The sequence below is a fragment of the Rhinatrema bivittatum genome, chromosome 8 (assembly GCF_901001135.1).
Source record: "Rhinatrema bivittatum chromosome 8, aRhiBiv1.1, whole genome shotgun sequence".
NCBI classification, from domain to species: domain Eukaryota; kingdom Metazoa; phylum Chordata; class Amphibia; order Gymnophiona; family Rhinatrematidae; genus Rhinatrema; species Rhinatrema bivittatum.
In genome coordinates this window covers 134,484,226-134,509,251 of record NC_042622.1, presented here as the reverse complement: position 1 = coordinate 134,509,251, position 25,026 = coordinate 134,484,226, and the positions used below count along the sequence as shown (strand labels likewise).

General features: G+C 40.6%; 1 protein-coding gene across 1 annotated transcript in view; it reads right to left on the bottom strand.

The window, feature by feature from the left end:
* Window positions 1-466: 466 nt before the first annotated feature.
* Window positions 467-25,026, bottom strand: part of SAPCD2 (suppressor APC domain containing 2) — a 65,273-nt gene continuing 40,713 nt past the window's right edge. Inside the window, 2 exon segments of the mRNA XM_029613508.1 lie at window positions 467-2,553; window positions 12,148-12,252. Of these exon segments, the coding sequence (XP_029469368.1) occupies window positions 2,425-2,553; window positions 12,148-12,252 (234 nt within the window). The 3' untranslated portion in view covers window positions 467-2,424.

Below are 25,026 nucleotides of genomic sequence, written 5' to 3'. Positions count from 1 at the left end.
CATATTTAACATCTTTCAATAAATTTAAATTTTGCAGATAATGCAATCACCTGTTTCTTTTTCCAGATCATGACCATAAGTCCCTTACAGATTCCTGAGACACTCCACTCTCTCTCAACTGAAAAAGCTGACCATTTAAACCTACTGTCATTTCCTCTCAATCAGTTACCGAGCCACAAGAGGACATCATGTGAGGAATCATGTGGGACTGTGCCAAATGCCCTCTGAAAATTAACATGCTTAAAAAGCCCAGAATACTTCTGGGTGGGTGGCTTTAGGACTAATACAGCCAGCTGCTGTTCTCCCAATACCCATAGACATTCAAAAAGAGGAAAGTGTATAATCCATGTTGACCTTGCATTTCAATTTAGTGCACAGAAATAAAAGCTCAAAGATATTTTTATTGGACTATCACCTTAAATTTGGTTGACCTTCATTTGTGTATTCACATGGACTAAATATGGCAGCCACACTACTTTAATGCACAAAAAACAAATACACTCAGCCTTAGATTTCAGTTTTATCAAACAATGCATTTTATTTCAGTTTTATAAGTGATCAGGTGACTTGCACCAAATCCGATCAACGGACCTGGTCTATAACTAGCCCGTTAACAGCCAAAATACCTGCCGCCTGTCAAACAGTACCAAGTCTAAGAATAAATCACATTGACTTGACTCACCCCCAAATCAACAGCTTGAGATGCTGCAAGACCCTGAAACATACATACAAGTTAAACACGCTGGAGTTTTGCATCTTTGGATGTGCACACATTTTAGGGGAAGACTCAGGAGTGCGCATACACAATGAATCCACTGCACTTTCAGACTCATGTATCCATGTCAGACAATTCATATCAAGAGATCTAGAAAGGGCAGCAAGACCAAGGAAGAGAAAGTTAAAAAAATAAAATAAAAAAATAGACAAAGTCTGGCCATCTCCACTTGATCTTCAGAGTCCTGCAAGTTAAATCTTTCCACCCCAGGATCCAACTTCATCTTTCTGCTCAGTTACATTCTGCTCCTCATGGTCCTTGTTCACAGACGCAGAGACCACCACCCAAGAACAGGTGCCGGACAAAATGGCACTACAGGCAAGAGCAGCTATCAGCCTCTCCTCTTGTGGGCTTGTAGATATCATCCATGAAGGGCAGCATGCTGCTCCTCCTTCCTCCCCCCCCCCCCCAGGCACACCATTTAGGGTGCCCCCGAGAAAGTCCTTACTAAAACCACCATACAGAAGCCCTCAAACAATCCAGAGAGAAGTGCCAGAGTTTTAAAATAAAACACACCCAGAGAAGAACTTGCACACAAGTAAACAATAAAATAGAAATATGGAGAGATTATAAATTAAAAAAAAAACAAAAAACACCAAACAATAGTTAAAAGTTTTCAATACAAGTTGGCAGATTTTCACTACTCTGTTACTTAGTCTTGGTGGTTTGATGGTGGGTTTTCGTGTGGAGGTTTACACAGTCAGAATGAAGGCATTTTGGCCCAGTGATGGCAGCGTCAGGTTCAGTTTAAATCAGATAACCATGAAGGTTCTGGGCAAATAAAAAGAGCTGGAGACACTCAGGACCTCAAACCTACTATATTCTACATTTCCCCTTTGCTGCGAGTGCCAGCATGAAGCTTTACATTTTTAACAGCTTCTCTTTTTATCCTGAAACCTCAGGAACTACTGCTGTCTGAATAGCAGCTGCTAGTACTGCCTTCCATTATCTCACCACGAGCACCGGCTGCCACAGCTGCAGAGGACGGGGGACCCTGCCCCAAGCACAGGAGAGGCTCCAGCTCTTTCCAGGAGTGTAGAGGCAGAGCATATGCTAGCATGGTTGCTGCATAGACACAGAGCAGAGGTATTTAAGCCAGGTATCCCCAAGCCTGGGAGGCAAGAATTCAACCACCAAGACAGATCATGAAGCACAAGGGGCCAGCCAGACACAAAACAAGTGTAAACACGTCAATTTCAGCTTAAGGAGGGTGAGTGGGCTGAGTTACAGTACTTAAAATATATACACACCCTCCATGCAACACAGAAACTAGGAAATGGGACAAAACAAATTGACACTATTTATATACACTTGGACACTGACGAAATACATCTGCATTATACCACACACAACATACAAAAAGGTACAAGTGTGAAACAGCTCTCTCAGGATCACACTGGTGCATGTTAATAACTGTGCAAACAAAAGCTACTTTGAAGAGAGTGTCCTGGAGTCCTCGAACCCTTCCAATGGTAAACAATGTTCTAAGAACAAAGGAAAGTATTGGGAAGGTGCTATGACATGGTTTCCTTATGACAAGATCTCCAAGGGATCCCAGTCTTTTTTTGGCGAGTGTGAGATCTGGTCATTGCTTTTACAACGTTGCCGCCCTATTTCAGCAAAGGGCCAACAGCAAGGATTCTCAGGGGCTAGATGAAAGTGGAATCCAGCTGGCTCGATTCCTGGTTGCTCCGGGCACGCGCTTCAAATAGCTGCTTGATAAGAGCAGATTTCTCCTGCTCCAGCTGCGTGATCCGATCACTCTTGTCAGTCACCTCCTGCAAAGATCAGATTAAGCCTAGGTGAGAAGAAACTGGTCATGGAAAGGTTAAAAGGGACAGGACATACCACAACTAGTCACCTTTTAGTACCAGAGGTGAAGGTGGTAGTTACTGATGGGCACAAGAGAGATAAGAAAGCAATAGGAAGGGCAAGACCCCAGTACACCATGTCAACATTAGAACACATAAGAACTGCCAAACTGAGTCACATTAAAAATATTTAGGCAGTCTCAATATCCTTTCTGAAACTGAGAAGCACCAAGTGCTTAGATACTATGTACAAAAAAACAGGGCATATGTAGTACTCTCCATCCCCTGGTTTCCAGGAGTCATAGTTTAGGGATGCAGTGACACAGACATACATTACATAGCCTATGATTGATACATCTTCTATAAAATGTGTCCAATCCCGTTGAGTACTTAACTCTCTGCTTCCATACAATCCACAGGTTAGGTCTATGTGGTATGAAGTGCTTTGTTGGTTTTAAACCCACTGTCTGATAATAGAACTAGGGTGTTCTGGATGAAATTATGAACAGTGAATGATAAATGCCCCATTTACTTTCTCTACCCCTTCCATGATTTTATGCATGTCCGTCTCCCACCAATTAACTTTTCCAAGCTGAGGACAGTTAGCTTTGTATTTCATCTAAAATTAAGAGTTGCTCCATACCCTGATGGTCTTTGGACCTTCTGTTTGCCTGGCAAAACGTTTAAATATTAAAAGAGAACAATTTTCAAAGCAATCAAGGCCAGGTAAACTGGCTGTCCAGACACTGCCCTCCCTCAGTCTGGCTCTGAAGATGCATGCAGGGCCCTATAGCACATGCACTTTTAGACACATTAGGGGAAGGGGGTGTTTTGGGAGTGTTTTTCCAAAGCTAGTAGAGATTATAGCATGACTGCCACTGAAGTTTGAACTAATTTTTGGAATGAACTAGCTTTTTCACTCCCCCATTTAAGATCCAGAATCACTATGATGTGAATTTAGGATTTAGATATATATTTAGATATGTTAAATACTTTTAAACTCATTTGAGGTTTATGGGAGGTTTTTTTTTTTTAAATTTCTGCATTTTTTGTCATCTATTCCTCCCTTTGCATAGTTGTGTCATTTTGCATTATACCTATTAAGTTACCTGTGTTTTTGACAATATAACTCAATCTTTATGGCAGAATTTATTTAGCTATTTAGAACAAGTGGTCTCCTTGGTTTTATTGGGTATTAAATTGTTCAATTCTGAAACTGCAGAATAGCCTATCTAGAGTTGAACTGACATCATCAACATGTGCTTGATTAGGACTATGCTGCATTCTGCTACTCTTAGTATATATTAAGTCAGGTGACTATGCATTCCACATGTTCTTAGAATTCATAAAGAACTGTATTTATACCCAGAGAACAAAGCATTTTTTGCTCGGTGGAATGCCATTTTTAATAAATGCTTCTATGATTTAATGTTGCTCATTATTTAACTACTAATTAAGCTGCTGCAGCAGCCATGAAATTGCTGTGGATTTTAGTTGGAACTCTGAGGAAATACAGTACTAAAGGGCATCTACTATTTGTAAAACAGTACTGTAGCCCTGGCTGGGGGTCACTAGAACAGACTTCTAGAGGGTTCTGCTCTTTGGAGAGCTCAATGAAGACCGAGCTTGGTTGATCCAGTGCTCTGTAAACTGCGAGTTCCTTCCTTTAAGGAGGGGCTTTGGGAAGGTTCACAGAAGAATACAGCTAAGGTTGAATATAAGTGCTTTACCCAAGGCACCTAGGAGAGAAGTGAGAAGAGAAAGCGTGGTATAGGGCTCCTAGTTCTTGGAAGAAGTTGGTGTTTGGAAGTGTTCCAAGACCACCGATGTGTCATCCCAAGTATAAGAAGACTATTCTAGCTGGGGAAGCTCATAGTACGCCATTAAGGCTGCTTTCAGAAGAAAGATTTTCCATCTGACAAGCGATTCGTTTGAAGGAAGGAGCTATCCAAAGACTGAGTAACTGTAAGCCAATATGAATTGCCTTTACTCAGTTTTCTGTTCCTGTGAATAGAGTTTGAGGATCAGAGTTTTCCCTGGTTATTTCGTTTGGACTTTACAATGCATTTTCTATTTCTGAAACTAACCCATGTGGACAATGGTTTGTGGTAAGTCCCCCCTTGGGTCTCCCAGAAGATTTCTGGTCCCCATATAATGAACCATGGCAGACAAAAACACTCATTCCAGGGCTGCAGCAGTGCTACTCACCACCTCTGCAGTCTACGAAGGAGACCTCCATGAAAAGGGGGTTACGGTCATGTTTGTTATGGATGTTTCTGGTGTAAGCCTCTGCGAACTCTGGAGAAGGCGGCTAATAAATTACCAATTTGGTTTTGCAAAAACTTAAGACAGCTATCACAAGAGTTTTAAAGTTCAATTTCTAGACTAATACACAGATGGATAGATTTAAAAAATATTTTTAAAAAGTTGAGTAAATTTTGTTGTGATGAAATGGACTAAAGGATATTTCATAAGAACATAGGAACATAAGAAATTGCCATGCTGGGACAGACCAAGGGTCCATCAAGCCCAGCATCCTGTTTCCAACAGAGGCCAAAAACCAGGCCACAAGAACCTGGCAATTACCCAAACACTAAGAAGAACCCATGCTACTGATGCAATTAATAGCAGGGGCTATTCCCTAAGTATAATTCATTAATAGCCATTAATGGACTTCTGCTCCAAGAACTTATCCAAACCTTTTTTGAACCCAGCTACACTAACTGCACTAACTACCTTCTCTGGCAACAAATTCCAGAGCTTTATTGTGAGTTGAGTGAAAAAGAATTTTCTCCGATTAGTCTTAAATGTGTTACTTGCTAACTTCATGGAATGCCCCCTAGTCCTTCTATTATTCGAAAGTGTAAATAACCGAGTCACATCTACTCGTTCAAGACCTCTCATGATCTTAAAGACCTCTATCATATCCCCCCTCAGCCGTCTCTTCTCCAAGCTGAACAGCCCTAACCTCTTCAGCCTTTCCTCATAGGGGAGCTGTTCCATCCCCCTTATCATTTTGGTTGCCCTTCTCTGTACCTTCTCCATCGCAACTATATCTTTTTTGAGATGCGGCGACCAGAATTGTACACAGTATTCAAGGTGCGGTCTCACCATGGAGCGATACAGAGGCATTATGACATTTTCTGTTCTATTAACCATTCCCTTCCTAATAATTCCTAACATTCTATTTGCTTTTTTGACTGCTGCAGCACACTGAGCCGACGATTTTAAAGTGTTATCCACTATGATGCCTAGATCTTTTTCCTGGGTGGTAGCTCCTAATATGGAACCTAACATCGTGTAACTACAGCAAGGGTTATTTTTCCCTATTGCACTTGTCCACATTAAATTTCATCTGCCATTTGGATGCCCAATCTTCCAGTCTTGCAAGGTCCTCCTGTAATGTATCACAGTCTGCCTGTGATACATTACGTTTCTTTGAATGAATAGAAATAGATCATTAAGTGAAAGACTGTAGCCTTTGACACTTTAGGGGAATCTTCTGATAATTCATGGGAATGTGTGAATTCCCAGTACACACATGAAAAACTTATTTTGACTTATCTTCAGTGAACTCAGATAATGTTGATGGACTTTTACCTTGCAATTATGTCTGATACTAAAACTTGTGGGGTTTTTCTTCAGCAGGCTTTTGGGGAAAAAAAAAAAATGGTCCTATCCTACAAGTAGCATTGTTAAATCTTGGACTGAATCATGACTGAGTATGGGTACAGAGAAAGAGTTTAATTAGGCCACTTTTGTATGATGATTTGTTTTTACCGTTTTAGGCCTGGATTCACCATTCTATCGCAGAATGGTGAATCCAGCGAAAAGGGGGGAAAAAGGGGTAGCACCACCACGGTGTTTTCACTGCCGGCTTTCGCACCCAGTAGTACCTCTGTGAAAGATGGTGCTATTGGGCGCGCTACTAGCGACGATAACGTTGCTTTCCTTATCGCCGCCAGCGAAGACACCGCCGAGTCCACCCCCAGCATGCTATCGCATGCGATAAGCATTTGAAAATGACCCCCTTAGTTTGTTATGAATTTGTAAATCGCCACAATCATAGAAGTGTGTGGTAGGATTTTAAATACGATATCATTGGATCCCACCCCTCCCAATGGTATTTGTTTAGATTACAACCCATTACAGAACTCTGACGACAACTCCAGCCTTGAGAATAGCTTCTGTTTTTAACTTACCCTCACACTGAGGAATATGTACTTTATTTGTTCTAACTATTAAATATGACTAGTTTCAAGTTTGTGTATCTGTTTAAACCTTTTGTCAATTAAAACCAGCTTTGGTTTTGCTCGAATCAGCCCTTACTTTATGTTGCTAATAGATTAGAAAATGTCAAAATGCACCCCCTGTTTTTCTGATCCCTTTTTGTCAGTTTGAGACATTGGTTTTAAGGGATTTACAGACAACAGAACAAATGCAGATGCAACGATATAATGAATTTGACTAGACAGAGGGCTGCTTGCTTATATTCCAGTCAGGATTCATTCTAATGTTAGAAAACCTACCGATAAAAGGGGGAGGGATTGTGATAATGGATATGGATACATATGTAGGTGAAGTACACAGACAGCTGTTTGGTACTTTTTATCAGTCATTACCTATGGATACTACTCCTGCTGTTCAAGCTCTAAATTAAACCCATTTTGGATAAGAAATAGAGTATTGATTGCCTTTTTTTTTTTAATAGATCTAGGCCCTAAAATTCAAAGTCTTTTATATCTCTGCCTGCCCACCCTAAAGTGTCTGGAAAACAGTTCTAAAAGTAAAACCAATGCCATATGTGGATCAATTTCTACACTGTGGTCACTACAAGAGCTCATTATATTCAGTACTCGAAAAATGTTAACCATTTTACAGGAAACACAATAATTTGATTCATCTTTGTTGTTGGCAACGGCTGATTACAGCATTGTATACAAATGTTCCACAACAGCTGCAATCTCTACTATTGATATTAGCCTGCAGCAGACTGAAATGTAAGATATTCTGTTTGTGTGTAAACTTGCCACTAGCCATGGGAGCCACTATGGCTCCCTCAGAGGCTTGTCTATGCGTTACAGCTTTAGAGGAAACTCATTTACAAGTCTGGCTTTTGGACACATTTTATCATCTTTTTCATTTGGGCAGGTTCTGAAGGAAAAAAAAAGCTAACATTTTTGTTACTTGGATGAAATCTTTTCATCCCAACCTTAATTCATACATGGTATGAATACATACATGGTATGAATTTTCTTGACATAAAAAAATAACTGAATCCAGTTTCACGTTTATGATTCATACTAAGAACATACATTTGTCATACTGGGTCAGACCAAGGGTCCATCAAGCCCAGCATCCTGTTTCCAACAGTGGCCAATCCAAGTCACAAGTACCTGGCAGGATCCCATGGATAAGCAGTGGATTTCCCCAAGTCCACCTTAATAATGGTTTATGGACTTTTCTTCCAGGAACTTGTCCAAACCCATTTTTTATACTTTGTTACACTATTAGTTTTTACCACATACTCCAGCAACGAATTCAAGAGTTTGAGTCAAATAAAGTATTTTCTCCTACTTGTCTTAAATGTATCACCTAGTAACTTCATTCTAAGTCCCCTCATCTTTGTACTCTGAAAGCATAAACAGATTTGCATTTATCATTTCCAATCAACTCATTTTATAGACCTCTATGATATCTCCCCTCAGCAGTCTCTTCTCCAAGTTGAAGAGTCCTAACCTCTTTAATCTTTCCTAATAGGGGAATCGTTCCATCCCCTTTATCAGTTTGGTTGCCCTTCTCTGTACCTTTTCTAATTCTGCTCTCTCTTTGAGATGCAGGGACCAAAACTGCCCACAATGTTCAAGGTGCTGTCAAACCATAGAGTGATAGAGGCATTATGATATTCTCCATTTTATTTTTAAGATTGTGACGTTTGTGCTTTCCAGTTCAAGAATTTAAAACTTGTGCTATAAAGCTAGTTCAGCACGTTATTCAGCAGGTTTATTTGTAGTCTGAGTGACAGCTTGTACTAGCTGTGGGTGGTACTTCCTTTTTCTATCTTTAATATAAACTGCTTTGACCATGGCTGTAGCTGGGTACCTATTGTACGAAAATGCTATCCAAAAGCTATTTTTTGTATTTTTATAAAAGTGGTTGGGCAAAAAGAGTCCTTGGAATTTTGTGTTGTATATTGTTTTGTTTCATCTAGAGATTGTTGGACAAAGTTATGAAGCCTTTTGGAAGCTAATTCTGCATTTCTGAAAGTAGGGAAGCTCTCCTTTAGGGGTAATGCTTGGAAAATTCTCTGGGATCACTTGAAACGCATCTAAGATAAGTGTCATTTATGGATTTAAATACCCTCTGATGAAGCCCTAGTTGGGCAAAACAAAGGTTCTTTGTAAGGGATTATTTATAAATTGCTAATGCTTCAGAGTTTGTGAATTTTATATTAACCTTTTAGATCCTGCTCATTGAAGCAATTAATTCCTGATGCCCCTTTTTACATATCTTAGTTAACTAGACCCAAATACGGTATAAATATGATATAAAAAAATTGCTGGTAATTAAAAAATGTTCCCCTTGTGGAACGTTGGTACCTAAAAGGTTAATAAGATATGGAGACACTGTGGCCAGTTTTCTAAAATTTATTTTTGAAAGTATTTCAAGTTAAACCATGGTGTGGGGTTTGAGTGTTTTCAGTATTTTTTTCAAAGCTAGTGTAGCATATTTTTACATCTTCTTCCACAATTCCACTTATTCAGGGCGGATTACATTAGTACAATCAGAATTTAGAACACTTACACATTATTTTTTAAAATTGGTTTTATATAAAGATTCACTTTACCACATTAAGTCTAAAACCTGCTATTCTGCCTCTCCCTCCCCTCATGCCTATCTGAATAATTCAGCTTTTACTAATTTTCTAAATTTAAGGTAGTCCCATTCTTTCCAAGTTACTGGTGCAGCAATGGAGAACACTTGTTTTAGTCTTTAATATTATTTTTGGACTGAAGGAATACTTAATAAATCCTAAGAATGTGAACACAATGCTGTTCGAAACAATCAAGCCTATCTCCCAAAACATATGACTCCAAATGTTTTGCTTTATAAACCATTGTACAAAGCTTAAACTGGACTCTATAATATAAAATAGTGGTAACCAATGCAAGTTGCATATGGTGCTGAAGAGATATTCTCCATGGTAACCCAAAAATTAACCTAACTGCAGCGTTCTGAATTAGTTGTAACCCCTTAAATAATTTTCATTGAAGCTCCTAAATATGAGTTGCAGTAGTCCAGGCTATTTTATACTAAGCTATAAAGTCCTCTCTATAATATGCTCCTTTCCAACCAAATTTGCCTACAGTCTTGCTTTGAAATGAAGATAGGTAATTGGTCCGTTTAACATTTAAATGGCATGGAGGGTTTCAGACACGCTGTCTGACAGATAAGCGGCAACCCATGAGGAAAGAAGACATTAGAAATGTGAGTAATAAGGATTATATATATACAAATAAGATAATACCTGTTTTTAAAGAATTTTGGAAGATTTAAACTTGTTTAACATAGCTCTCCTAGTCCCTGAAGAAGACGAGAACGTCTAACACTGGCAGTGGTGGGCAGACCGCTCCATTTTCGCGATGCAAGTATAAATTCAACATGAAATGATATCCTATACAGAAATCAGATAAGTGTATAAAACGTTTTGGACAAACAGACGCAATTGGGGTGACCGTGCAGAAGAGAGCTATTTATAGACAATATTGTCAACACAGAAGGAGAGGATTACAAAAGATTTTAATGGAAAGAGAAAAGTTTATATTATTAAAAACATTAAATGGGGCACACTAGTAAATGAAAAATCACAAAAAATTATAAAAGGTATATTCATCATTGAAGCTATATCCAATATATGGTTCAGCTCATGTAAGAAATACTGGACAGTGTATATTATATTTCTAGTCCTCTGTTGGTTGGAAAGGAGCATACTTTATACTAAGGCCTGGACTACCATTTTAAAAATGTTCCATATTTAATACTTTCCTTAATGATTTAATTTAAAAAGTGTTGTCTTCACTACCCTTTTCACTTGACAAAAAAAAAAAAGTCCAACCCAAAAGTGACGATTCCTGCTGTATTTGCAGACAATGACTTTCAAACTGCATCACCAGAAATGGTTGTACAGGAATATTTCCCACCCATAAAACAGTGTTCTCACAATTAAAAAAAAAAAAAGCCATTTGTTCCCATGCATTCTTTAATAACTATCAAAGCCTTAATCAATGACTTTATAGGAACTTCACCAGGCACCAAACTAGGTATAGAAAATTGTATGTCCTCAGCATAACATTTATATATGAGGTCTAATGACAATACTTTTCCCAATGGACTTTAATATATTAAACTACGTAAATACATTGAGTCCTGCGGCACTCCCATATCTACTTCATATTATTCTGAACATTCATCATCCAGATTTCCTATTACTCAGAAAGAAACAAAACCAAAGCAACACCAATTCCATAAGAACTTAACCTGGCATGTGTTATAAAATAGCCACGTGCACCGGGAACTGTACGTTCGTGGACGTGCTCCTTTGAACATCAACCCCTTAATGTAGTATTTCATCTGGAGAATTTAATACTAAATTTCTAGCCTTCTTCCATAAAAACACTTATTACAGTTACATCTGGTTCATCTCTAAGCTTTTTATAAACAAGTTGTCCTTGAGGACCTAATTCGATCCCCAATTTCAATAAAAGCAAATAGTGATCAGTCCAAGGCATTTGAATATTGGTTTTTAAGGAAATTAATCCCTGTTTAACTAAATGCTCAGAGGTAAACAACAAATCTAACATCTAACTTGTGTGCGGCAGAAACCTGATATTACTAAAAAAAATGTTAAATTCATGCACCAAGGATAGATTGCAATTTAGTCACTCTCTACCAAAATTTGTATTTTAATTTCAACATAGATAACATCCTTTACAGCATTCGCTAGTCCAATAGGAGGTACATAAGCTACAGACAGAAATGCATTCACCACTATGGAAACTGTCATTCCTGCTTGAATTAAAAAGGGGAGTGAAAAAAAAAAAGTTCATGCCAAAATTTGAGACCTAGTATCACTATTTGATGTGAATTCTGTCAAATTATTTGAGGTTTATGGGCGAGGTTTGGAAAATTCTACAAATGAGATTTTTCAAGTCTGCACTTGCTGTTTTCCAGCAAAACTCTGCCTGAGAGAAAGCAGCTGCAAGTCCACAGATCTTTTGCATCTGTACACAATTTTCAAAAGGGAAATGTGCACACAACTTCCCCTTTGAACATTACATACTTTGTGCCTGGATGAGCCGTTTGAAGCTTACCCCTGCATGGGCTATCGAGTCACTTGCATTCTCTACCTAACATGCTGCTTTCCATTCATATCTTTTATGGCAATTTCTGCCAGTTTCAGCACTTTGTGGCTGGGAGGACAAAAATATTGCTCCACAGAACACCATCTTTCCAGCCTTCACTATTTCTCTACGCCTCCCCCCCCAAAAAAATTTGCCTCACCTTTGTCAGCAGCCTGTTCTGTTCCTTCAGCATGGTGATCGCTTGCTGCCGGCCTCCCACCACAGGAACAAAGCCATTGGTTGCAGATGAGGAGGATTTCAGAGGCTGCAGGGGGGGGGAGAGGACAAGAGGTGGTGAGCGAGAGGCTCTCTCCCTCCCCCCCCCCCCCCTTCCCCAAGCCATCCCTTGCAGCCTTTCCATCCTGAATGAGGTGCTCTGGGCAATCTTCTCACAAGGAAGCCAGTCTGACTACCTTTTCTTTAAATCTGGGGCTGCGTGATCTACACATATGTATGCGTACACACAGAAAATCTGAGACAGAGCATCTTTTTACCTTGAGGCAGAAGGAAAACTGTATTTTGTTGGCACTGCCCATAAGTTATTTTCTCTCGACAAGCGAGGGATATTTGCTTCTCTGCCTCTTAGCTAAGGACCTTCATCCGTGTTTATTATGAACAAAAAAACAGGAGAAAAGTTAGTGGGGAAAAAATGGATTTTCGACTGTAGTTCTCCCGTTTTTGTTCCTTATAACACTGAAATTCTAAGGAAAAAGAAAAAGTCACTATAAATGAAGCACTCTACTCTTTGCCAATTTCAAGAGTGTAGGATTTGTGGGGAGGATGGGTTTAGAATGTGAATCTGTTCAGCATGGGGGAAGGGAGAGAGAGAGAGAGAGAGAGCAGATTGCCATCCAACCCCATGGAGGACAGGAAACTGTTTGGACTGTTGTCAAACCAGAAAGATTAACCCCTTTATCCCATTTAAATTAAGCCAGGATACAGCGCATCATACACAGTTCACCACTGGAGATACCATTAGATTCCCCACCCTTGAGAGCTTACAATTTAGTATTCTAAAACTTCCACATGGAAGAAAATCTCATATCCACAAGAGAGCAGCTTTCAAACAAACCTGCCTCAAAAATACCAGACATACAACACAATTATCCCCAAAAACCTTAATGCTAAATTACATCATAAAAATGTTTCACATTAACAGGTTCAATCGCACACTGGAGCGATTCTTGCACTCAGCAACAATAGTACAACAAATATAAGCGCAAGTAAGCCTTTGCTGGTCAGGTTTCAAAAGTATAATTTTAATTCTCAATGCGGCAACTCCTCTTAATAAGCACAAGGTTACATATATTTGTTGTTACATGAACAGGTTACCATCTGCAGCTCAAAAGATTTCTTTGAACTTATTTCCAGAAAATTAAGCAAAAACATCCCTCCTTCAAACCCCAGCTTTTTTTTACATGGTCTTTGGATGGGGCAGACAGACGTTTTAAAACATGGAATACTAAATGCCTCAAACTGACTGGTTGGTCAGTTATAGTACAGCAAATCTCAGCCCTTCCCCCGGCCAGAAAAAAATAAAAGTTACTGTCAGTTGTGCCTTTGCAAAGCTGTGAAACTGGCCTGTGGTTTAGGAGAACGTGCTGGACGGTGGAGGAGTCTGGACTCCAGCTGTTCTAACTTTTTTTTTTTTTTTTTAATTTACACAAAGTGAAACAAGCAGGAAAAAAAACCCGACCTGTTTATCGCTGCAGTATTTAAGTCACAGCAATCAAACATTGGCAGTTTTAGAATATATTCTCTGCTTCTTTTTCCTCTCTGGGACCTCCATGTTTCCACCTGGGCCTGCTCTCTCATTCCCCTGCTTACAGAAACACCAGGATTCCCTTCTGGGCTGTGCCAGATACCTGGAGCTGGTCCCTTTACAGCCTCATTTTCCTACTTAAGTATTAAGAACACCACTATTTCTTCTCCTTGTTCAAGTTTGGAAATTTGCACCATCCATGTGCTAATTACTCATTAAAATTTACCCAGAGATAGCTGCAGGCCTGGATTTAGAAATAGGCAATTGCCTAGGGCAATGGCAGGCAAACTAAAGCCCCCAAAGGTTTTAATTCAGGCCAGCCTATCACTTGGACACTTCATTATGTGCGGCCCACCAATGGAACTGAGTGGAAAGAGAGAAAGGTTTGTGTGTAGGTCTCCTCTTCTTCTCCCTACTAATCTCCTACAATCTCAGGGTAACCAGAAATGAAAAGTTTCCAGGTATGGAGAAGGGGGAATTTTTTATCCTTATTAGTTTTAAATTATTGGGTGTTTGATATGTCTGCTGTTTTGAAATATTTGATCAATTTAGGGAAAATGTGTATAAAGTTTGTTTTTTTTATCCTTATTCATCTTAATTATTAAATGCTATTCTATTTGTCATCCTTTTTGAAATATATGTATTAGTATGGTATATCTGTTGGATTTAAGTTTTTTTTTTTATTTTATTTTGGTAGAAGCTGGGATCCATGAGAGAAGGGGCTCCTTGGGTGCTAAAAAATAATGGCGAATAAGCCTGCTGGATTCTGAAATGCCTGCAGCAAGTGGTAGGGATCAGATTGCTGTTTGGAGGAACGCCAAGGGGGACTCATCCTGCCCTAACCTCCAACCTTAGTTGTGCTCGATAACTTGTAATGTGGCTCCAGCACACAAAAAAAAAAAAGTTTGCCCATCCCTTGCCTAGAGCACCAAAAGCTGCCAAATACCCAGCCAAAACAGAGTGGAAACTATGTTAAGGAGCTTGCTCTAGCAATTCACTTACTCTGTGCTGCTGTGGCACTGACTATCCCCACTTTCCATCTCTAAGGTCTCTCACCCCCTACTATAGGCACAACTCTTAAATCCAGTCCTAGATGGCTGCACATATTATTTTGCTGAAGCATGGTAGATAAAAAGCAATATAGAAGCCCACATCTTTTTGATTTACTCAGAGCTTGAGCAAATTGCCTGCTTTAGGTCAGCAGGGGGCACTGCATGCTCAAGGATTAAAACACTTGTTTAAAAGACATGGAATAGTAGTTCCTACATGCAGTTGGTTAACACTAAACCACCACCATCAAGAAACTGCACTGCCTTGAGGCACACCCCCCTCTGAACAGGGACTGATCTGCTATAGACTAATACTCTGCCATATAATCGCTTGCACTTTCGTATTATCCTGTTTTCCCACCTCCCCACCCCTCTGAAATTAATTGCTAGAACACCCTAATGGTGCTGATGCAACCAAAGGTTTGAATAAAAAGATGTCACAGGTAGGCTGCTAATGATGTGGTACACTAATCTTACACCAATGTTGTTTTGGGAGGCAGTGCCGAGCAGTATTCCCCACATTTGGGCCTTGGATTGGGTCATCCTGCAGTGATGAAATACTGTCTTAGTAGGGGGACCTTCCCACCCAGTGCTCAGGGCACTGACCTGGAACCTTTTTGAACTGTGCTTGCTTCCCCTGGCAGCTGGCACGGAACCTGTTGCCAGACCCAGACATATCACCTTTTCTTTAAATCACCACCACCACCGCTACCATCCCAGTTGCTGCTTTTCTGATATGGATTTTAGCGAGACAGAAGCCAGATTCTTGCAGTTTTAATCAATTAGATAAAGAATCCACCATGTTAGACTGCTTTAAAATACAACCCCCTAGCTCTATTGGAAAGTCAACAATGAATCTTAACTACCCATTTTAAGATTAGCACAATTAAAGGAATGATTCTTTTTCTAACAGTTTGACAAATTCTGTATCAAAACAGTTTTCCCCTACTATTTATAACTTCTTACCTTAGTTGGTAGAATAATTAAAGCAGTCCCTCAAATACTTTTCATATTAGGGTCCTATTTATTAAAATGTGCTATCACACATTAATGGGGTCCGTTTACTAATACACATTAATGTGCAACAATGTACATTGGTGCATTTTAGTAAAATAGGCCCCATAGATTCTTAGAAGGGAGAAATGTTTTGCTCAGTTAAAGTGAGCTACTCATATCTTACCTAAATGAAAAAAAAAACCTGGTTCTTCCTGAGCATGGCTTATTTTTTTTCTTTTTAAACCATTTTCCATAAACAATTCCCTGAACTTCCTAGCTACTAGAATCTCTTGCATCTGGTTTATTTATTAGTCATTTGATATTCCCTCTTTTTCCACGAATGGTCTCAAGGCGGATTACAGAGAGTATTAACTAAAACAATCACAGTACATTGGTCGAAGGTCATTTAAAATCAGTTGATACAATGAATAGCATTGAGAAGCCCATGTATACCTCTTAGATGGCTCAGGTCTCTAAGGATAGTCTAGCTGAAGCCAGAGGGGGAGAAGTCATTTGGGAGGATCCAAGTTCTTTAGTGGGAGCATAAGGGAAAAGAAGTTGAGCAGGATACTCAAAGACTTATCTATGCACTTTTAGACAAAGCAGAGTGTGTTGAATTTTATCTTGCTTTCAACTGGGAGCCAGTTGAAAGCAAGTTGTGTGGTCAGTTGCTTTGGCCCCTACCAAGATTCTAGGTGTAGTATTCTGGAGGTGCCGCAGACTGTATTGTGAAATACCGTTGAAGAGTTCAGTAGTAGATTAGGCTGGTAATCAATGCATGTATCATGGTAATAAGATTGTGTGTCTAGGTAGTTGCACAGTTAGCAAATCTGGCACAGATGCATAAAGTCCTTACCACCTTAGAGATATGAACTTCCATTGTTAAGTACTGATCAAGCTGAACCTCTGTTTCACACCAACTCCTTAGGTTTTAAGGGGGACAGGGCCGGTGGAAGCACTAGGTGAACTAGGCGATCGCCTAGGGCGCCTAGCATTAGGGGGTGCCGAGCCTCTGGTGGCCGACAAGAAGGCTCATACGGCCGCCGAAGATCAGCAGGGCCATGGTGGACCTCATGTCACCACGACCCAAAGAAAAAGGTTGCATCTAAGCCTGCAAATACTCCTCCTCCTTCCTGCCCACATGGCTCCGGCAACATTTTTCTTCTGGGTCCGTGGGGGCAGGAAGGAAGAGGAGCATCAGCCACGTACAGAAGAGGAGCAGCGCTTAAGGGCCGCTGCGAATCCCACATCGTGGGCGGCCCGAGAAGAGCCCATCCTGCGTCGACCCGTGAAGAGGAGGCCCAGAAGTGAGAGAGAGGCTGAGGTTCTGTAGAGTGTGTGCGTGCATGAGATGAGTTGAGAGATTGTGTGTGAGAATGAGGACCTGAATGTTTGCAGAGACAACATGTGAGGATCCTCTGTGTGTGTGTGTGTGTGTGTGTGTGAGAGAGAGAGCGCATGTGCCAGTGAGAGCCTGTGCTTGAGCAAGACAGCATGTGGGAGTGAGAGAGAGCCTGGGTGTGTGAGAGTCAGACAGCATGTGCCAGTGAGAGACTGTATGTATGAATGATTGTATATGAGAGAGAGAGAGACCATGTGAGAATGAGAACCTGACTGTGTTTGAGGGAAGAAGACAGATGGAGAGAAAAGAAATAGAAAAAAAGACAATATAAAAGGAATTGGCAAAAAAAAATATAAGACAGGAAAGGTGGAAAAAAAATCCTGTGACCAACTCATTAGAAAACTAAGATCAGACAGCAAAGTAAAAAAAATTACTTTTTACTGATTGGCACATGTAATCTTTGGGAATGTGCAAGAGTAGCACTTTCTCTATGCAGATCTCACAATGTAGGAGATCAGCATGGAGGAAGTGGAAGCCCACGGGGCCTGCAGAGAGGAGGCAGCAGAATGGGCTTCAGTGCCAGTAGCAGCAATCAGCACCTCCCCAATAGCCACATGGCAGCAGTGACAGTGGCAGCAGAGGAATGAGAGAGGCTCTGAGGTTGTTGGCAAAAGAAAGAGAGGGGGGTCTGCCTTTAGTTTGTGCATGTGTATGAATGGGAGTCAGCCTGGGTGTTTGTGTGTGTGTGAGAATGAATGTGTGGTGTGAAAATGAATGGGAGCCTGCATGGGGGTCAGTGTGAGAATGATTGGGAGCTTGCCTGGGTGTGTGTGTGTATGTGAGGGAGCCAGTGAAAGTGAGAGCATGAGTGTGTATGAGAAAATCCAGGGGAGTAAGAGTGTGTGTGGGGGGGGGGGGGGGTATTGGGGAGAGAGTGTCTTACACCCTGAGTGTGTGTCAGTGTCTGTGAGAGCGAGATGTTATGGTGGGTATAAGAGCATGAATGTGTATGTATGTGACAGTGTATGTGTGAGAGAGAATGGACATTGAGTATGTGTGAGAGAGAGGATAACCTCCTAATCCTCGACAACATCAGGGTGACTGGAAATCAAGAGCTCCCATGTATGGTCAGCAGGAGCTTTTTAAAATCCTTATTAGTTTTAATTATTGGAAGTTATTTGATATATGTGCTGTTTTGAAATATTTTATTGGTGTTTGGGAAATTGTAAAAAATGTATATGATTTTAATTAATAGAAATTCTATTTATCAGTAGTTTTAAAATATTCTTTTTTTAGTATGGTTTTACTATTATAACTGATGCTTTATGTTTCTTGATTTTATTGTTTGATGTGTGGTTCTGTTTTTCCATTATTAATGCACAGAGTCTGGCTTCTTGGGGTTTCCATTTCAGTTTTTTCTAATTTGTGCTCCTTTATTTTGTATTTGGTGAGGGTCTGTCTCTGCTCTGTATGTGTAACCATGATGAGAGATTCTGCTAGCATGTAGTGTCTGTATAGAGATCTATAGCAATCGGGTTTGTTTTGTTTCCTCAGTAGGTGGTGTATTGGTATTCTAGGACCCAGTGTAATATTTACCCTTGCTTATTCACAGGTAGGGTTATTGTTGTTTGAGTCCTTGGTGTTATTTCTGTTATCTTACGATGGGATTGCAGTATAGATTTTGAGTGTCTTTTTTGCGGGGTTTTGTGTTAGTTCACAATGTGTCTGGCAGTGGAAGGTGTTTGTGCTGCTGTTACTGTGAAGTGACACCAGAATTTGAAAATATCTTTTAGCATGATGAGCTGTAAGGGAAACATCCAAGCTCCATTGTTTGGGGGAATTTCAGTGGATGCACAGGATTAGAGAACTGGAGGTGCAGGATTTGTATTGACATTCTGTCCCTTCCTATATATTCCAGACTTCACTTTCATAGCCATATAGAATTAGTTGAATGAGGCTATCAAAATAATTTTATAGTATACTAGAAGTGTGAAACTGGCCAGTTTTTTAAAATTTACGCAGAAGACCCTTTGGACTTTTTTTTTAACACTTTTTTTTATAACCAGTTTTAAAGCAGGATCCATGCTAAAGAGGTAGGTGTGATTAAGAAATGTCATTATGGCTCCTCCCAAAAAAAAAATTCTTCTGTCTAGAGACATCACAGATTTTGTGTTACCTTAAGCATTAGTACAAGAAGGATTACGGGGGGATGCTGGAGAGGCACACAAATGCATTGGCCTCTGGGCACCGGAGACCCTTGGTGCACCACTGGGTGTGAGCCATATGGGGCCGCAAGCGAGGGCAAAGAGGAGTGGAGATTTGGCGGGCCGCAAGCAGTGCCCAACCTGCTCGCGACCCAGAAAGCCACACAGTCAGTGGGCGTGATCGAGTGAGTAGGAATCTGGGCCAAGACCGGGGGGTGGTGGGGCAACGGAGGGGGGTGGGAGGGCACAAGTGAGAAGGCTCCCTAGGGCGCCTAATCCCCTTGCACTGGCCCTGAAGGGGGGTACTTGCTAGGGAACGTAAAGATAGAAGGTGATGACATGGATGACCCAGCCCGATTTAGCAGGGTATGAGTTTATGATTGCTAAGCTATTGGGCTACTGCTGTAAGACAGTCATTGAGATTGGTCTTAACCTATTTTTATGCACAGTTGGAGGTCCCCAGTAAATAAATGGCATTAAGTGTTGAAGGACTGAATGAGGTTGCAGACTCGTTGAATATAAAATGTTGAAAAGGATTGAGGATTAAGCCCTAGAGTATTCCAGAAGTGAGATCTCTGGGTCTGGCAAACCATTTAAGGACAATGACTTCAGTGCCGATGTCTCAGACATCAAATCAAGAATTGATGGTAAATAGTGTCAAAAAGGTGACAAATATCCAGAAGGACTAATAGGAAGTCACCACCTTGGTCTGCATGCAGGTGGATACTGTTAGTTTTGGCCATTAGGACAGATTCTGTTCCATGGCCTTTTCTGAAGCTAGATTAGTTTAGAGATGCTGCAGAATTGTTGCCCTCTTCTAGAAAGGTCAAAGAGCTGGAAGTGAACCACTTTTTTTTTCCACTAGCTTGGACAAGAGGAAGCTGGAGACTGGAAAGGTAGTCTGTTATATTCATATCAGAGTCCGGTTTCTTCAAGATAAGACTAGATAACCACCTTTAGTGAAAAGGATAGGGAGCCTTAGTAAGAATGGCAATTACAATGGTTATTCAGAGGCTAGGTCATGTTTCAGGTTACAGATGAATTGGTGGGGGGGGGGGAGGATCATGGATAAACAGTCTTTGGATGACCTTTCCCACCTCTTGAGGGGAGATAGTATCCCATTGTCCTAAAGTCAGACTAACTGGAGGGAGTGAAATTGATCTGGCCAAGTTTGAATGAGGAATAATTGCATATTAGTGGGGCAACTTGGGCCTGGGGTGAGTGAGGCAGATGTGGAGGCAAAAGCAGAATGAGTTTGCTCAATTTTTCATGGAGAAAAATCCAAAGTCTTCTGCTGCACGGTCATTGGTGGTGTTAGATGTTTGGGATTCAGGCTTAGAGAGTTTCTGTATCAGTTTTGAAGAGTTTACCTAGATGATTCATGGAGAGTTCCATTTGTTTGATGTTGATTTTCTTGCTTGCTGAATGGGTGCTTTATATTTTTGGAACACTCCTTGCAGAAACGCAGGTTGGTATCTGTTGCTTTTCCACCATGCTATTAGAGTTGATAAGACTGAGGAGGAGGAGATCACGGATACCATGGAGAGTTTCCAGTAGGGTAAAGTTTGATAGGTGCTAGCACCTTGGTGGTTTAGTGAATTCATTGTTCCATAGTCAGACTAGAACTCTAGTGGGTCTGAGAACACAGATCTCGTGTCTATGCAGTACTACATACACCTTTTCGTGCTATATAAAAGGCTACAGCTTTTCAGTGGGGTCATGCATTTGAATTTTATATGCTACCATTGTGCAATGACAGTTCAGCAAACAAATTCCATTTACAACAGATCAGGTATGAAACATTACTACGACAGGACTTTGTGAAAACATCTTTTCAAAGAAAAATGTAAGTTACCTGTTTCTACTTTCTCTAGTTTGCTGCTTTAAATAATGGATTGATAGTGCTCTTAAGTTTCTTAATTGGGTGACTTGTGTGGAGAAAGGTGAGTATTTTAATCTGCCTGTACATTAGTCTCACTGTCCCACCCTTCCATACAAAAACACCATGTCAATTGATTTATTGGGGTGTGGTTCCATGGAAAGCAACTAGTAAACAAGGGGTTTTCTTTATGTGAGCTGAAACGCATATTGAAAAGGAATCTACAAATCATAAGCAGAAGTTTGCCGAGCACCAACCTTATTGCCTTTCACATCTTCCACACAATTACAAGAATATTAGTAGAGCTGTAACTAATAGAGATGTGAATCGTGTGATCGATCGTCTTAACGATCGATTTCGGCTGGGAGGGGGAGGGAATCGGATCGTCGCAGTTTGGGTTTTTTTAAATATTGTGTAAATCGTGTAAATCGAAAACCGGCACACTATGACAGGTCAAAGGTAGCGCCGGTGCCATTTTGTTTCTACAACGCATGGAGGTCCGAGAGTAAAAGATCACACCGGGACCCTTCCTCTGGACCCCAGGTAATTTAAGGCATTTTGGGGGGGTTCGGGAGGGTGGGGGATTTATTTTAAAGGGTCGGGGTGGGTTTTAGGGTTGTTTTAGTGTGCCGGTTTTCCCGTCCTCCCCCTTCCCCCGATTTACGATTTTTTGACGATAAATCGGGGGAATTGTTATTGTATTGCGGCTCTAACGATTTTTGACGATTTAAAATATATCGGATGATATTTTAAATCGTCAAAAAACGATTCACATCCCTAGTAACTAGGCATTTTAGCACTCAGGGCATACTAGCATATTTGTGCTCCCTCCTCCAGCCCCTCCACTGTTATCCCAACCTCTCCCCACAACCCAGATGGTTGGAAGACAGCAGTATTCTTCCTGCATTTTCATCAACTGCTGGCCCGTACCTGCATTTTAGTCATTTTTCTACCCCAAGGGGCTTTGTACCCTCTCACTCACTTCTAGTTACAGCCAAGATTAATAATATTGGTGAAATGCTACAACCAGGTGACCAGCTGTGTGTGTGTGTATTAAGGAACCATGGGTTTCCTTACCAGAAAGGATAAACCAAATTCTAAGTACACTGAGATTAGTGATAGAAGTTTGGTTATGGGCTCCCCCCATGTGGGAGAAGGTGTGTGTGCTTGAAGCCTTTATAAACCCCTGCCACCATCTCAGAGTGTGGATTTTCAGATTTCCTGAGTTAATCTTCCAGAGGGCAGCATAAACTTTGCTCTTCTGAGTTTATTTTTTTTCCTGGGTAAGGCCTCTGGAGTCTCTGAATAGAGACAGTGCCTTATCCCTATTTTTGTCCATGGTTTGTTGGAAACCTTTTGGTTAAGTGAAGAAGAAGCTTTTTCTTTCCACTTTTCCTGCCTCTTATTTGGTCTCCCATTAGTGAATTCTGCCTTTTTATATTTGAGGATCCAAGGGCCTGGGAATTGTAGAGTTTGGAGTGTCTGAAGATGCCTTCTTACCTAGAATGGACCTACAAGGAGAGGTGTCTGTTAAGAATGGACTCGTCTATTCTCAGAGAGAAGGACTTTTTTGGGGGTGGGGAGGGCAGGAAGTATGGTTTGAGATCTTGTGTAACAGATGCAGGCAAGGGTCATCTGAAAAGCATGACAATTCTGGTGCCCCATTAGTACCCCCAGAGTGGGAAGTCAGGAACAGAAAGACTACAGAGGTATGAGAACTGGAACTTTGTTCTGCTACAGGTAAAATGGTATAAGTCTGGTTTCCCCATTCCTATTTGGGGGGGGGGGGGGGGCGGAATTTAGAGAATTGAAGGGCCAAATTACCTAAGGAGGATTTTTGTTGGAAAGGGGTCAAATTTATTAAATCTCATTTTTATAACAATCAATGAATAAATTGCTTACCTGATAATTTAGTTTTCCTTAGTGTAGACCGTGGTTTATGCTCCCCTGCCGGCAGATGGAGACTGCAAAAATCACAGTACATATAGTCCTGCAGTGAACCCCAGCCTCCCAGTATTCTTTCAAAAGCAACTGTGGACAGACTAGCAAAAAAACTTGATTAAACAGTTAACCAGAACTGTACTCATCCAACAAGAAACACTAAATGCACATAAGATTCCTAGGTACCCCTATCAGTTTATCAGTAAACCCTGGGAATCTAGAGCCCCACAGGAGGATTACTGACATGCGGCAGCCGAAGGTAGGAAACTGTCCATCTGTCTACACTAAGGAAAACAAACTAAGTCTATCCCATGTTACTGTTGCTAATAATAGCAGTGGCTATTTTCTAAGTCAACTTAATTAATAGCAGGTAATGGACTTCAACAACTTATCCAATCCTTTTTTTAAACACAGCTACACTAACTGCACTAACCACGTCCTCTGGCAACAAATTCCAGAGTTTAATTGTGCGTTGAGTGAAAAAGAACTCTCAGATTAGTTTTAAATGTGCCACATGCTAACTTCATGGAGTGCCCCCTAGTCTATTATCCGAAAGAGTAAATAACTGATTTACATTATCCCGTTCTAGACCTCTCATGATTTTAAACACCTCTATCATATCCCCCCTCAGCCGTCTCTTCTCCAAGTTGAAGTCTTAACCTCTTAAGTCTTTCCTCATAGGGGAGCTGTTCCATTCCCTTTATCATTTTGGTCACCCTTCTCTGTACCTTCTCCATCGCAACTATATCTGAGTTGCGGCGACCAGAATTGTACACAGTATTCAAGGTGCGGTCTCACCATGGAGCAATACAGAGGTATGACGACATTTTTAGTTTTTATTCACCATTCCCTTTCTAACACTTCCCAACATTGTTTGCTTTTTTTTTTTTTGACTGCCGCAGCACACTGAACAGATGATTTCAATGTGTTTTCCACTATGACACTTAAATCTCTTTCTTGGGTGGTAGTTCCTAATATGGAACCTAACATTGTGTAATTATAGCATGGGTTATTTTTCCCTATATACATCACCTTGCACTTATCCACATTAAATTTCATCTGCCATTTCGATGCCCAATTTTCCAGTTTCACAAGGTCTTCCTGCAATTTATCACAATCTGCTTGTGATTTAACTACACTGAACAATTTTGTATCTGCAAATTTGATTACCTCACTTGTCGTATTGCTTTCCAGATCATTTATAAATATATTGAAAAGTACAGGTCCCAATACAGATCCTTGAGGCACTCCACTGTCCACTCCCTTCCACTGAGAAAATTTTCCATTTAATCCTATTCTTTGTTTCCTGTCTTTCAGCCAGTTTGTAATTCACGAAAGGACATCACCACCTATCCCATGACTTTTTACTTTTCCTAGAAGCCTCTCATGAGAAACTTTAACGCCTTCTGAAAATCCAAATACACTACATCTACCAGTTCACCTTTATCTACATGTTTATTAACTCCTTCAAAAAAGTGAAGCAGATTTGTGAGGCAAGACGTGCCTTGGGTAAAGCCATGTTGACTTTGTTCGATTAAACCATATCTTTCTATATGTTCTATGATTTTGATATTTAGAACACTTTCCACTATTTTTCCTGGCACTGAAGTCAGGCTAACGTCTGTAGTTTCCTGGATCGCCCCTGGAGCCCTTTTTAAATATTGGGGTTACATTAGCCACCCTCCAGTCTTCAAGTAAAATGGATGATTTTAATGATAGTAAAAATTTGTAACCTAATAGGTCTGAAATTTTCATTTTTGAGTTCCTTCAGAACACTGATGTGTATACCATCCGGTCCAGGTGATTACTCTTCAGTTTGTCAATCAGGCCTACCACATCTTCTAGGTTCACCGTGATTTGGTTCAG